The following is a 12,891-nucleotide window of genomic DNA, read 5'->3' on the forward strand; positions in this document are numbered from 1 at the left end:
TGTGGTGCCAGGGAGCGGGGGCATGTGGGCAGCACCAGTGACTGAGTAGTAGGTATGTGAGGGTCCTGTGGTGCCAGGGAGCGGGGGCATGTGGGCACCACCAGTGACTGAGTGGTAGGTATGTGAGGGTCCTGTGGTGCCAGGGAGCGGGGGCATGTGGGCAGCACCAGTGACTGAGTGGTGGGTATGTGAGGGTCCTGTGGTGCCAGGGAGCGGGGGCATGTGGGTAGAACCAGTGACTGAGTGGTAGGTATGTGAGGGTCCTGCGGTGCCAGGTAGCAGGGGCATGTGGGCAGCACCAGTGACTGAGTGGTAGGTATGTGAGGGTCCTGTGGTGCCAGGGGGCATGTGGGCAGCCCAAGTGACTGGTGGATATGTGAGGGTCCTGTGGTGCCAGGGAGCATGTGGGCAGCACCAGTGACTGAGTGGTGGGTATGTGAGGGTCCTGTGGTGCCAGTGGGCATGTGGGCAGCACCAGTGACTGAGTGGTAGGTTTGTGAGGGTCCTGTGGTGCCAGGGAGCGGGTGCATGTGGGCAGCACCAGTGACTGAGTGGTGGGTATGTGTGGGTCCTGTGGTGCCAGGGAGCGGGGGCATGTGGGCAGCACCGGTGAGTGAGTGGTGGGTATGTGAGGGTCCTGTGGTGCCAGGGAACGGGGGCATGTGGGCAGCACCAGTGACTGAGTGGTAGGTTTGTGAGGGTCCTGTGGTGCCAGGGAACGGGGGCATGTGGGCAGCACCAGTGACTGAGTGGGGGGTATGTGAGGGTCCTGTGGTGCCAGGGAGCGGGGGCATGTGGGCAGCACCAGTGACTGAGTGGTGGGTATGTGTGGGTCCTGTGGTGCCAGGGAGCGGGGGCATGTGGGCAGCACCAGTGACTGAGTGGTAGGTATGTGAGGGTCCTGTGGTGCCAGGGAGTGGGGGCATGTGGGCAGCACCAGTGACTGAGTGGTAGGTATGTGAGGGTCCTGTGGTGCCAGGGGGCATGTGGGCCGCCCAAGTGACTGAGTGGTGGATATGTGAGGGTCCTGTGGTGCCAGGGAGCATGTGGGCAGCACCAGTGACTGAGTGGTGGGTATGTGAGGGTCCTGTGGTGCCAGTGGGCATGTGGGCAGCACCAGTGACTGAGTGGTAGGTTTGTGAGGGTCCTGTGGTGCCAGGGAGCGGGTGCATGTGGGCAGCACCAGTGACTGAGTGGTGGGTATGTGTGGGTCCTGTGGTGCCAGGGAGCGGGGGCATGTGGGCAGCACCGGTGAGTGAGTGGTGGGTATGTGAGGGTCCTGTAGTGCCAGGGAACGGGGGCATGTGGGCAGCACCAGTAACTGAGTGGTGGGTATGTGAGGGTACTGTGGTGCCAGGGAACGGGGGCATGTGGGCAGCACCAGTAACTGAGTGGTGGGTATGTGAGGGTACTGTGGTGCCAGGGAGTGGGGGCATGTGGGCAGCACCAGTGACTGAGTGGTGGGCATGTCGGCATGCTCTAAATACAAATCGGCTCATGTATAGTAATAAACAGCGGGATCATAGATCGCTGGTGAACATGGCAAATACAATTGGCCACCACTAGGGGCGCCTCTGGCCGCAGAACTACTGACAGATAATATATTTACAGGGTGCAATTGTGTCATTTCTAATTCTGGGGAAAGTAAAAATGATGCAAACTAAATGTACACATACTGTATTATGGAGCCAATATTTATAAATGAGATAACAAGGCCAATAATATTATTATGTTTGGGGTCATTAATTGATCATGTGCATGCTGGTAATTGTAGTGACACAAGTGTACAACAGAAGTAATGATTCCATCCATTAATATGAATTAACCTATAAATATTATTGGCCCCATTATTTAGTTTACAAATAATATGGTCCCTTAATATTAATTAAATATAATTTAGCATAATTCAAAAAAAATTTAGTTATTAATTTGCCTCCTATTCTCTGCATAATTAAAATCGTATTTTATTATAATTGTTCCCCTAATATGAATGCGGGCGCAGGGAACCTGGATGTGGCTGGATGTTTGTTACAGTATCGCAGCGTTCGCCGGGGAGTCGGGGTCAGTGTCACCCTGTAAGGCCCTGACTGTGGATTGATAACACTTAGGTCATTATCGGTTGTGTTAATAAATTATTATAATTGACTTTGAAGACACCGTAGTGATCGGCCGCATTGACCAGTGTGTGAGACTAGGAGCGCATGTATGATGTGGCGGCTGCGCAGAGGGTGACCAGCCGGCCATAGAGTTCCGTAACACACTAGAAGTCTCTTATACCCCTTTCAGACTGACAGAGCCGGGTCACACCCGGGAATGTGTTCCGGGACGCATCCTGGGACTGACCCCTTTCAGACTGCACTTAGACCTGGGATCTACCCGGGACAGCCCCATTCACACTGATCCTGGGAAATCCCTGCAAATGCATATGTATGTCATTAGAAATGGACATTTTTCTGGCCTGGCTCACATAGATGAGGTCATAATAGGAAAGCCAAGGGAGGGGTGGGGCCTGCTCATTGCTGTGGTGTACGTATAATGCCTCTGGCTTCCAGCAGCTTTGCTATATATTTATATAAATGACTGCGTCCTTCACTGTGCCTGTCATCTGTTTTATAATCTCCTCCTCACCCCTTATGCTGAGCAGCTCTTTCACCTCCTGATCTGTCCAGGTCGCCATGACTGTCTCCTCCGCTTCCTGGACGCTTCCCCGGGCTCTGGATGATGACATCATCTTTTCTGAGCCCGGGGAAGCTCCAATGAGAGGCCTTTTAACAGTACCGGGTACTGATACCGGGTAGGGCCCATTCGCAGTACACTGCATCCCGGGACGATCCCGGATTCAACCCTGGTCGCGACATGGGATGAAATCCCAGGACGCTCGTCCCGGGATATTGTTCCTGTACCCTTTCACACTGAGCAATTTCCCGGGTTGATGCGCGTTCATGTGCAATAACCCAGGAAATATTTGTCAGTCTGAAAGGGGTATTAGACGGACGTGGGATGTTCTTGTCACTGGCAGATGAGAGGGGGAGTGTTTTGGAATGACGTGAGATGTATAAAGGAGGTTGGAGCTGACGGGCGAGTAATTGGGATTGTGCTCTGAAGAATATGGGAAGCCAATGTAGACATTGGACGGGGGAAGAGAAGTCTTAGCCTGCATTTAGGATGGATTGGAGACTGACATAGGGGTCACTGGTTAGGGGTGAGCAAGTGCACAGTAACCACACACCCAGACGTGCCGCGTCCCCGGAGCACCACAATGTGCGGAATAGCTCCCCCCACCCCCCGCCTTCCCTCTCCAAAGTTACCAACGTCTGATGTCTTGGAGGTTGTTTTATCCCTTTAAGGCCAGATGTAAACCGGCGCGGCTGAAACAGACGACACTTTGGTGATGTGCAGGCAACTATAAAGCGCCCATGTTCCAAACCTTGCTAAACATTGCTGCTATAAATGTGACTGCTCGCTCGCTGCAATCTCGCCCGTTCCCCAGTCCCGCACCCATTTCCATGTGGCCCATAGACTCCGTTCCCCGGAAGACGAGATGCTTCCAGAGCCCTAATCCTTGTGCCCCGCAGCTACCGATGAGGAACGAGGACACAGATCCTCCGGAACTAGACCCGGCAGCTGCACAATGAAGCCGGTAAACTGCGATGACTAAAGTTCTTCCAATATCTAAAAGTACATAAAGAAGAAATTGATAATCTGGTTTAATATCAGGGACATTTCTCAGCGCTGTAAAAGGGAATAACGTTCTCCGGAGCTGGCAGTACAATCAGAGGCGCGGACACTGGGGTGAGATGCCGGGAAATTGCTTGTATCCACTGCAATTAGGTTTCCATTTGATTTAATAATGAAGTGCCTTCTTACCTTGGCTGTGAGTGTGATGGCCGGGAATGATAGTTTGGGATTACATAGGGGGACCTCAGAGGTGCGCTTTCTTCACACTCTGTAAAAGAAACAATTTGTTGTTACAAAGACTTCGGACCTGGGTAACAGCATGTGAAGGAAATTACAGAGGCTGGCGTCCCGGTGATGAATCTGTCCCGGAGGCCGCCCAGCCTTCAATATTACTTACTGGAGACATGGCGGCAGATTGCTGCTATAAGCAGTATTTTACGGAGAGGGCCCCTTAAGGCTGGGACATGTCATTACTTACACCGTCTTCCTCCCTGCGGATCGCAGTCAGGATTGTGGAGTCTAAGCAGGAGTGACACTCTAAATTCCTTCACACCGTCCGGGCTGTCTCCCTTGATTTCCCTGAACCTGCTGCTCCTCCAGAGTAATCAATTCTACTTCTTTCTCTCTTCTTTTCTTTTCTATGATTTCTGCATTTACACCTTTCTTATGACATCTGATAATATTGGGGGTGGGTGGGGGGGCATTAAAGGTTAATCTGCTTTATTTGTTACTGTAAAAGTAGAAAAAGGGGGGAACCTGGATTGCACATCCTATTACTAAAGATATCAAGAGGTGCTATCATGCTGAGGCTTCTAATACTATGCTGGGGGAAGAGAGATGCAGATGCACACTCTTAGCACTAAGAACACTGATAATAAAAATAATTTAAATAAACCCTCACAATTAACATGGAGTATAATTGAAGTTCTTAGCACACATTTGCGCAAATATGCGGGCCCATGTACCGCGGCCAGGTGACTTCATCACATGGGTCCCTAACATCCCTAATACTATCACATTCTATAAATTTATACAGGACTTACCTCTAAATAGGGCCTTATCAATGTGTGATCTGAAATGCAGGAACCCAGCTAATTAAAACACCTGAGGGTGAATGGGAGGAGTGCCAATCCAGAGGAAGGAAGCCTTGCCTTCCAGTGTACAATATATACACAAATATAGTGGAAAAAGGGGGGAACCTGGATTGCACATCCTATTACTAAAGATATCAAGAGGTGCTATCATGCTGAGGCTTCTAATACTATGCTGGGGGAAGAGAGATGCAGATGCACACTCTTAGCACTAAGAACACTGATAATAAAAATAATTTAAATAAACCCTCACAATTAACATGGAGTATAATTGAAGTTCTTAGCACACATTTGCGCAAATATGCGGGCCCATGTACCGCGGCCAGGTGACTTCATCACATGGGTCCCTAACATCCCTAATACTATCACATTCTATAAATTTATACAGGACTTACCTCTAAATAGGGCCTTATCAATGTGTGATCTGAAATGCAGGAACCCAGCTAATTAAAACACCTGAGGGTGAATGGGAGGAGTGCCAATCCAGAGGAAGGAAGCCTTGCCTTCCAGTGTACAATATATACACAAATATAGTGGAAAAAGGGGGGAACCTGGATTGCACATCCTATTACTAAAGATATCAAGAGGTGCTATCATGCTGAGGCTTCTAATACTATGCTGGGGGAAGAGAGATGCAGATGCACACTCTTAGCACTAAGAACACTGATAATAAAAATAATTTAAATAAACCCTCACAATTAACATGGAGTATAATTGAAGTTCTTAGCACACATTTGCGCAAATATGCGGGCCCATGTACCGCGGCCAGGTGACTTCATCACATGGGTCCCTAACATCCCTAATACTATCACATTCTATAAATTTATACAGGACTTACCTCTAAATAGGGCCTTATCAATGTGTGATCTGAAATGCAGGAACCCAGCTAATTAAAACACCTGAGGGTGAATGGGAGGAGTGCCAATCCAGAGGAAGGAAGCCTTGCCTTCCAGTGTACAATATATACACAAATATAGTGGAAAAAGGGGGGAACCTGGATTGCACATCCTATTACTAAAGATATCAAGAGGTGCTATCATGCTGAGGCTTCTAATACTATGCTGGGGGAAGAGAGATGCAGATGCACACTCTTAGCACTAAGAACACTGATAATAAAAATAATTTAAATAAACCCTCACAATTAACATGGAGTATAATTGAACTTCAATTATACTCCATGTTAATTGTGAGGGTTTATTTAAATTATTTTTATTATCAGTGTTCTTAGTGCTAAGAGTGTGCATCTGCATCTCTCTTCCCCCAGCATAGTATTACTGTAAAAGTACACAATTTATTTAAACATGTAAAATCAATTATATAGAATTCTCTGTAGGGACTTGCAGAGAATTGGGGTCCCATGACGTGGGCTGCAAGCTTAAATTATTTGATCAGAATATGACAAACCCCCTCATTTATTTGCTACATACGCACAGATTTGCAGTATATTATTGTTAGCGCCGACAGCAGAAGGCATTAATAGTGCCACGCAGCTGGTACCATGTATAATATGGGTATAACAGAGCGCGGTCATATTTCATTACAATCTGTTTGGAGTTTGTATGTTCTCCCAGTGGCTGATGAAGAGCAAACGGCAAATCTGCCATTTGTGTTTCCGCGTTACGTGCACAGAAGTCATTGCGTACATTTGCTTGTGCGCATCACGCGCCGCACCCGCTCTCTACTCCCACAGCGCCGGCGCGTACTGGTGGGTTATTTGGCTGCTGAGGGTGTTGTCCGTAGTGTTAGAGAGATACAGACATTAGAGCGCAGGCGCCCCGTGGCTGGGAAGGGGGTGATGCTCTGTAAAGTGCTGCTTTGTAGGTCTGTTCTGTATAATCCAGAGCTAATAATAAGAATGGGGAAATCTTTAGGACTTACGGGAGTGTCGGGAAACTAATGTAAGTAGTGATTTATTAGACACCAATGCTGTGTGTTATTGTGTATTTAGGCGTGTTTAGTCTCGGCGTGCCGGTGGATGCCCTGTTCTTTATCGGTAACCAGCTGGTGGCCACCAGTCACACGGGGAAGGTCGGCGTATGGAACGCGGTAACTCAGCACTGGCAGGTGAGTACAACGTCAGTACTAATGATATAACTGCAGCGTCCTCGCTCCTTCCCAGATCACGTTATATCTCCATCATTACTAACCTGACTCCCAGCTTCATGGAATAATAATGAATGTTCTCCTTGTTGTACCCACAGGTCCAGGATGTCGTCCCTATTACCAGCTACGACACCGCCGGCTCCTTCCTTCTGTTGGGATGTAATAACGGGTCTATCTATTATATAGGTAAGAGCGCTGTGCTATGAAGTAGACCTGTCCGAGGATATGAGAGTGAGCGGAGGATGAATGGGTCCTGAGTTTAAATGATAAACCCCCCCGCCCGCCCCCCCAGTCATTCATAGCCCCCCCCCCCCCCCCCCCCTTACTGGTCCCTGTTCGTTTCCTGTCCAGTTGATAATTATCTGGTGTTCCGTCACTTGCTGATGGATTATACCCAGTTGTGCACTAACATTGGCTCATGTTCCCGTATGTGCGCGATTGAGACTTCCCTGGTGTGGGTCCCTTTGGAAAAACTGATACGTAAATTGCTTATCTGTCCGGCCGCCGTGTAAGTGGCCGCATTTCTACCGTTGAAACTGTGACATATTTATACCGACCTGATCGCTGCCAACACCCCCATAATGCTCCTTACGCCTGATTCCGAGATGAACGCAAACCCCATTATTACGAAGTAGAGCGATTATCGGCCCACTAAGCAATGTGTCTAAGTCGCACTATGCGCGTTCCGCAATGGTCATGTGACATCGGTCGCAGAGAGGATTTATACGCTAAGTGATTGACAGTCAGGGACTATTTGTAGGCGGTCCTGGCTTGTGGAAGGAAGGCTCGGCGACGTAATGTCCCCCCCACTCACATGTAGCTCTCGCTTCCCCCTCACCAACAGATGACGTAGCAGTTACCATCCAGCCAGTATTCTATATTACCTATTCAGCCAACGTGCCTGCGTGCACGGGTGACGCCCCCCCTCCTGCGTGCACGGGTGACGCCCCCCCTCCTGCGTGCACGGGTGACGGCCCCCCTCCTGCGTGCACGGGTGACGCCCCCCCTCCTGCGTGCACGGGTGACGCCCCCCCTCCTGCGTGCACGGGTGACGGCCCCCCTCCTGCGTGCACGGGTGACGGCCCCCCTCCTGCGTGCACGGGTGACGCCCCCCCTCCTGCGTGCACGGGTGACGCCCCCCCTCCTGCGTGCACGGGTGACGGCCCCCCTCCTGCGTGCACGGGTGACGCCCCCCCTCCTGCGTGCACGGGTGACGGCCCCCCTCCTGCGTGCACGGGTGACGGCCCCCCTCCTGCGTGCACGGGTGACGCCCCCCTCCTGCGTGCACGGGTGACGGCCCCCCTCCTGCGTGCACGGGTGACGGCCCCCCTCCTGCGTGCACGGGTGACGGCCCCCCTCCCGCGTGCACGGGTGACGGCCCCCCTCCCGCGTGCACGGGTGACGGCCCCCCTCCCGCGTGCACGGGTGACGGCCCCCCTCCCGCGTGCACGGGTGACGGCCCCCCTCCCGCGTGCACGGGTGACGGCCCCCCTCCCGCGTGCACGGGTGACGGCCCCCCTCCCGCGTGCACGGGTGACGCCCCCCTCCCGCGTGCACGGGTGACGCCCCCGCCTGCGTGTACAGGTGACGCCCCCCGCCTGCGTGTACAGGTGACGCCCCCCGCCTGAGTGTACAGGTGACGCCCCCCGCCTGCGTGTACAGGTGTCGCCCCCACCTGTGTGTGCTACCGACACCCCCGCCTGTGTGTACGGGTGACCCCCCCCTTCCCGCCTGTGTGTACTGCCAACACCACCACCTGCATGTACTGCCGATCACCCCCCTCGTCATTTCTGGGAGTAAGATCTGATGATGACACAAGCTCTATAATTTGTGGAACAGACGGTGGCGTCTGACACGATCCTAGCGTTCTGCCATTGGAAGCCATTATGGACATAAGCGACTCTGCCTCACTCAGCTGAGATGAGAACGCTGTGACAATTAGCGAGGACGCCTTGTAAAGCGTCTGTGTGACAACAGAATCCCTACCCGCTGGCGAGCTTTTGCGCTCTTCCATATGCCCTTATGACGTTGGGATGGAGTTACAGCAGGACAGTCCTAGATACATTCCCTTACAGTGTATCTAAAGCAGAGGTTCCCAAACGCGGTCCTCAAGGCACCCCAACGGTCCAGGTTTCAGATGTATCCATGCTTGGCCACAGGTGACTTAATTAGCACCTTAGTCAATTTGATTTAACAATCTGTGCTGAGCCATAGATATACCTAAATCCTGGACTGTTGGGGTGCCTTGAGGACTGCGTTTGGGAACCTCTGATCTAACTAATGATTAATTATCAACAGCCAACCCTAAGGGAAAATGTTTGTATTTTCCTGTGAAGGCTATTGCAAGTGCAACCACATAATAATAATACCATTTGTGATTGTGTGTATTTTTCCACCATGTGTATTGTAAAAGTAATGTACCTGATTCCGCTGTATATGTGTGCTATTGTGCGTTCCCTCACTACAGATATGCAGAAGTTTCCATTGCGCATGAAGGACAATGACCTGCTGGTGACAGAATTGTATCACGATCCCTCCAACGACGCCATCACGGCTCTGAGTGTCTACCTCACCCCCAAAACCAGTGAGTATTCTCTGCACGGACCCGGGACCTGTAGCCTCTCGCCAAAGGGTTCTTATAAAGTAAAATAAGATTTTACTCACCGGTAAATCTATTTCTCGTAGTCCGTAGTGGATGCTGGGAACTCCGTAAGGACCATGGGTAATAGACGGGCTCCGCAGGAGACTGGGCACTCTAAAAGAAAGATTAGGTACTATCTGGTGTGCACTGGCTCCTCCCTCTATGCCCCTCCTCCAGACCTCAGTTAGGATACTGTGCCCGGAAGAGCTGACACAATAAGGAAGGATTTTGAATCCCGGGTAAGACTCATACCAGCCACACCAATCACACCGTATAACTCGTGATACTATACCCAGTTAACAGTATGAAATATAACTGAGCCTCTCAACAGATGGCTCAACAATAACCCTTTAGTTAGGCAATAACTATATACAAGTATTGCAGACAATCCGCACTTGGGATGGGCGCCCAGCATCCACTACGGACTATGAGAAATAGAATTATCGGTAAGTAAATTCTTATTTTCTCTGACGTCCTAGTGGATGCTGGGACTTCCGTAAGGACCATGGGGATTATACCAAAGCTCCCAAACGGGCGGGAGAGTGCGGATGACTCTGCAGCACCGAATGAGAGAACTCAAGGTCCTCCTCAGCCAGGGTATCAAATTTGTAGAATTTAGCAAACGTGTTTGCCCCTGACCAAGTTGCAGCTCGGCAAAGTTGTAAAGCCGAGACCCCTCGGGCAGCCGCCCAAGATGAGCCCACTTTCCTCGTGGAATGGGCTGTTACTGATTTAGGATGCGGCAATCCAGCCGCAGAATGCTCCAGCTGAATTGTGCTACAAATTCAGCGAGCAATAGTCTGCTTAGAAGCAGGAGCACCTATTTTGTTGGGTGCCTACAGGATAAAAAACGAGTCAGTTTTCCTGACTCCAGCCGTCCTGGAAATATACATTTTTAAGGCCCTGACTACGTCCAGTAACTTGGAATCCTCCAAGTCCCTAGTAGCCGCAGGCACTACAATAGGTTGGTTCAAGTGAAAAGCTGATACCACCTTAGGGAGAAACTGGGGACGAGTCCTCAATTCTGCCCTATCCATATGGAAAATCAGATAAGGACTTTTACATGACAAAGCCGCCAATTCTGACACACGCCTGGCCGAAGCCAAGGCCAATAACATGGCCACTTTCCACGTGAGATATTTCAAATCCACAGTTTTAAGTGGCTCAAACCAATGTGATTTTAAGAAACTCAACACCACGTTGAGATCCCAAGGTGCCACAGAAGGCACAAAAAAGGGGCTGAATATGTAGCACTCCCTTTACAAATGTCTGAACTCCAGGCAGTGAAGCCAGTTCTTTCTGGAAGAAAATCGACAGAGCCGAAATCTGGACCTTAATGGAACCCAAATTTAGGCCCATAGTCACTCCTGACTGTAGGAAGTGCAGAAAACGACCCAGCTGAAATTCCTCTGTTGGGGCCTTCCTGGCCTCACACCACGCAACATATTTTCGCCAAATACGGTGATAATGGTTTGCGGTTACTTCTTTCCTGGCTTCTATCAGCGTAGGAATGACTTCCTCCGGAATGCCCTTTTGCTTTAGGATCCGGAATTCAACCACCATGCCGTCCAACGCAGCCGCGGTAAGTCTTGGAACAGACAGGGCCCCTGCTGTAGCAGATCCTGTCTGAGCAGTAGAGGCCATGGGTCCTCTGATATTATTTCTTGAAGTTCTGGGTACCGAGCTCTTCTTGGCCCATCCGGAACCACGAGTATCGTTCTTACTCCTCGTTTTCTTATTATTCTCAGTACCTTTGGTATGAGAGGCAGAGGAGGGAATACATAAACCGACTGGTACACCCATTGTGTCACTAGAGCGTCCACAGCTATCGCCTGAGGGTCCCTTGACCTGGCGCAATATCTAGTTTTTTGTTTAGGCGGGACGCCATCATGTCCACCTGTGGCCTTTCCCAACGGTTTACCAACAGTTGGAAGACTTCTGGATGAAGTCCCCACTCTCCCGGGTGTCGGTCGTGTCTGCTGAGGAAGTCTGCTTCCCAGTTGTCCACTCCCGGAATGAACACTGCTGACAGTGCTAAGACGTGATTTTCCGCCCATCGGAGAATCCTTGTGGCTTCTGCCATCGCCATCCTGCTTCTTGTGCCGCCCTGTCGGTTTACATGGGCGACTGCCGTGATGTTGTCTGATTGGATCAGTACCGGCTGGTTTTGAAGCAGAGGCCTTGCCAGACTTAGGGCATTGTAAATGGCCCTCAGTTCCAGAATATTTATGTGTAGGGACGACTCCTGACTTGACCAAAGTCCTTGGAAATTTCTTCCCTGTGTGACTGCCCCCCAGCCTCGAAGGCTGGCATCCGTGGTTACCAGGACCCAGTCCTGTATGCCGAATCTGCGGCCCTCTTGAAGATGAGCACTCTGCAGCCACCACAGTAGAGATACCCTGGTCCTTGGCGACAGGGTTATCAGCCGATGCATCTGAAGATGCGATTCCGACCACTTGTCCAAGAGGTCCCACTGAAAGGTTCTTGCATGGAACCTGCCGAATGGAATTTTGCTTCGTAAGAAGCTACCATTTTTCCCAGGACTCGTGTGCAGTGATGCACCGATACCTGTTTTGGTTTCAGGAGGTCTCTGACTAGAGATGACAGCTCCTTGGCTTTCTCCTGTGGGAGAAACACTTTTTTCTGTTCTGTATCCAGAACCATCCCCAGGAACAGCAGGTGTGTGGTAGGAACCAGCTGTGACTTTGGAATGTATAGAATCCATCCGTGCTGTTGTAGCACTTCCCGAGATAGTGCTACTCCGACCAACAACTGCTCCTTGGACCTCGCCTTTATAAGGAGATCGTCCAAGTACGGGATAATTAAAAACTCCCTTTTTTTCGAAGGAGTATCATCATTTCTGCCATTACCTTGGTAAAGACCCTCTGTGCCGTGGACAGTCCAAACGGCAGTGTTTGGAATTGGTAATGGCAATCCTGTACCACAAATCTGAGGTACTCCTGGTGAGGATGGTAAGTGGGGACATGTAGGTAAGCATCCTTGATGTCCAGGGATACCATGTAATCCCCCTCCTCCAGGCTTGCAATAACCGCCCTGAGCGATTCTATCTTGAACTTGAATTTTTTTATGTATGTGTTCAAGGACTTCAAATTTAAAATGGGTATCACCGAACCGTCCGGTTTCGGTACCACAAACAGTGTGGAATAGTAACCCCGTCCTTGTTGAAGTAGGGGCACCTTGACTATCACCTGCTGGGAATACAGCTTGTGAATTGCCTCTACCACAGCCTCCCTGCCTGAGGGAGTTGTCGGCAAGGCAGATTTGAGGAAACGGCGGGGGGGGAGACGCCTCGAATTCTAACCTGTACCCCTGAGATACTACTTGAAAGAATCAGGGATCCACCTGTGAGCGAGCCCA

At 50.7% G+C, this 12,891-nt stretch overlaps 1 protein-coding gene across 1 annotated transcript in view; it reads left to right on the forward strand.

Annotated features, from left to right (window-relative positions):
* Positions 1 to 12,891, forward strand: part of KCTD3 (potassium channel tetramerization domain containing 3) — a 134,578-nt gene that overhangs the window by 101,687 nt on the left and 20,000 nt on the right. The window contains exons 10-12 of the mRNA XM_063919098.1: positions 6,718 to 6,833; positions 6,971 to 7,058; positions 9,340 to 9,456. Of these exons, the coding sequence (XP_063775168.1) occupies positions 6,718 to 6,833; positions 6,971 to 7,058; positions 9,340 to 9,456 (321 nt within the window). The remainder of the gene's footprint in view (positions 1 to 6,717; positions 6,834 to 6,970; positions 7,059 to 9,339; positions 9,457 to 12,891) is intronic.

This window comes from Pseudophryne corroboree, chromosome 4 (genome assembly GCF_028390025.1).
Source record: "Pseudophryne corroboree isolate aPseCor3 chromosome 4, aPseCor3.hap2, whole genome shotgun sequence".
NCBI classification, from domain to species: domain Eukaryota; kingdom Metazoa; phylum Chordata; class Amphibia; order Anura; family Myobatrachidae; genus Pseudophryne; species Pseudophryne corroboree.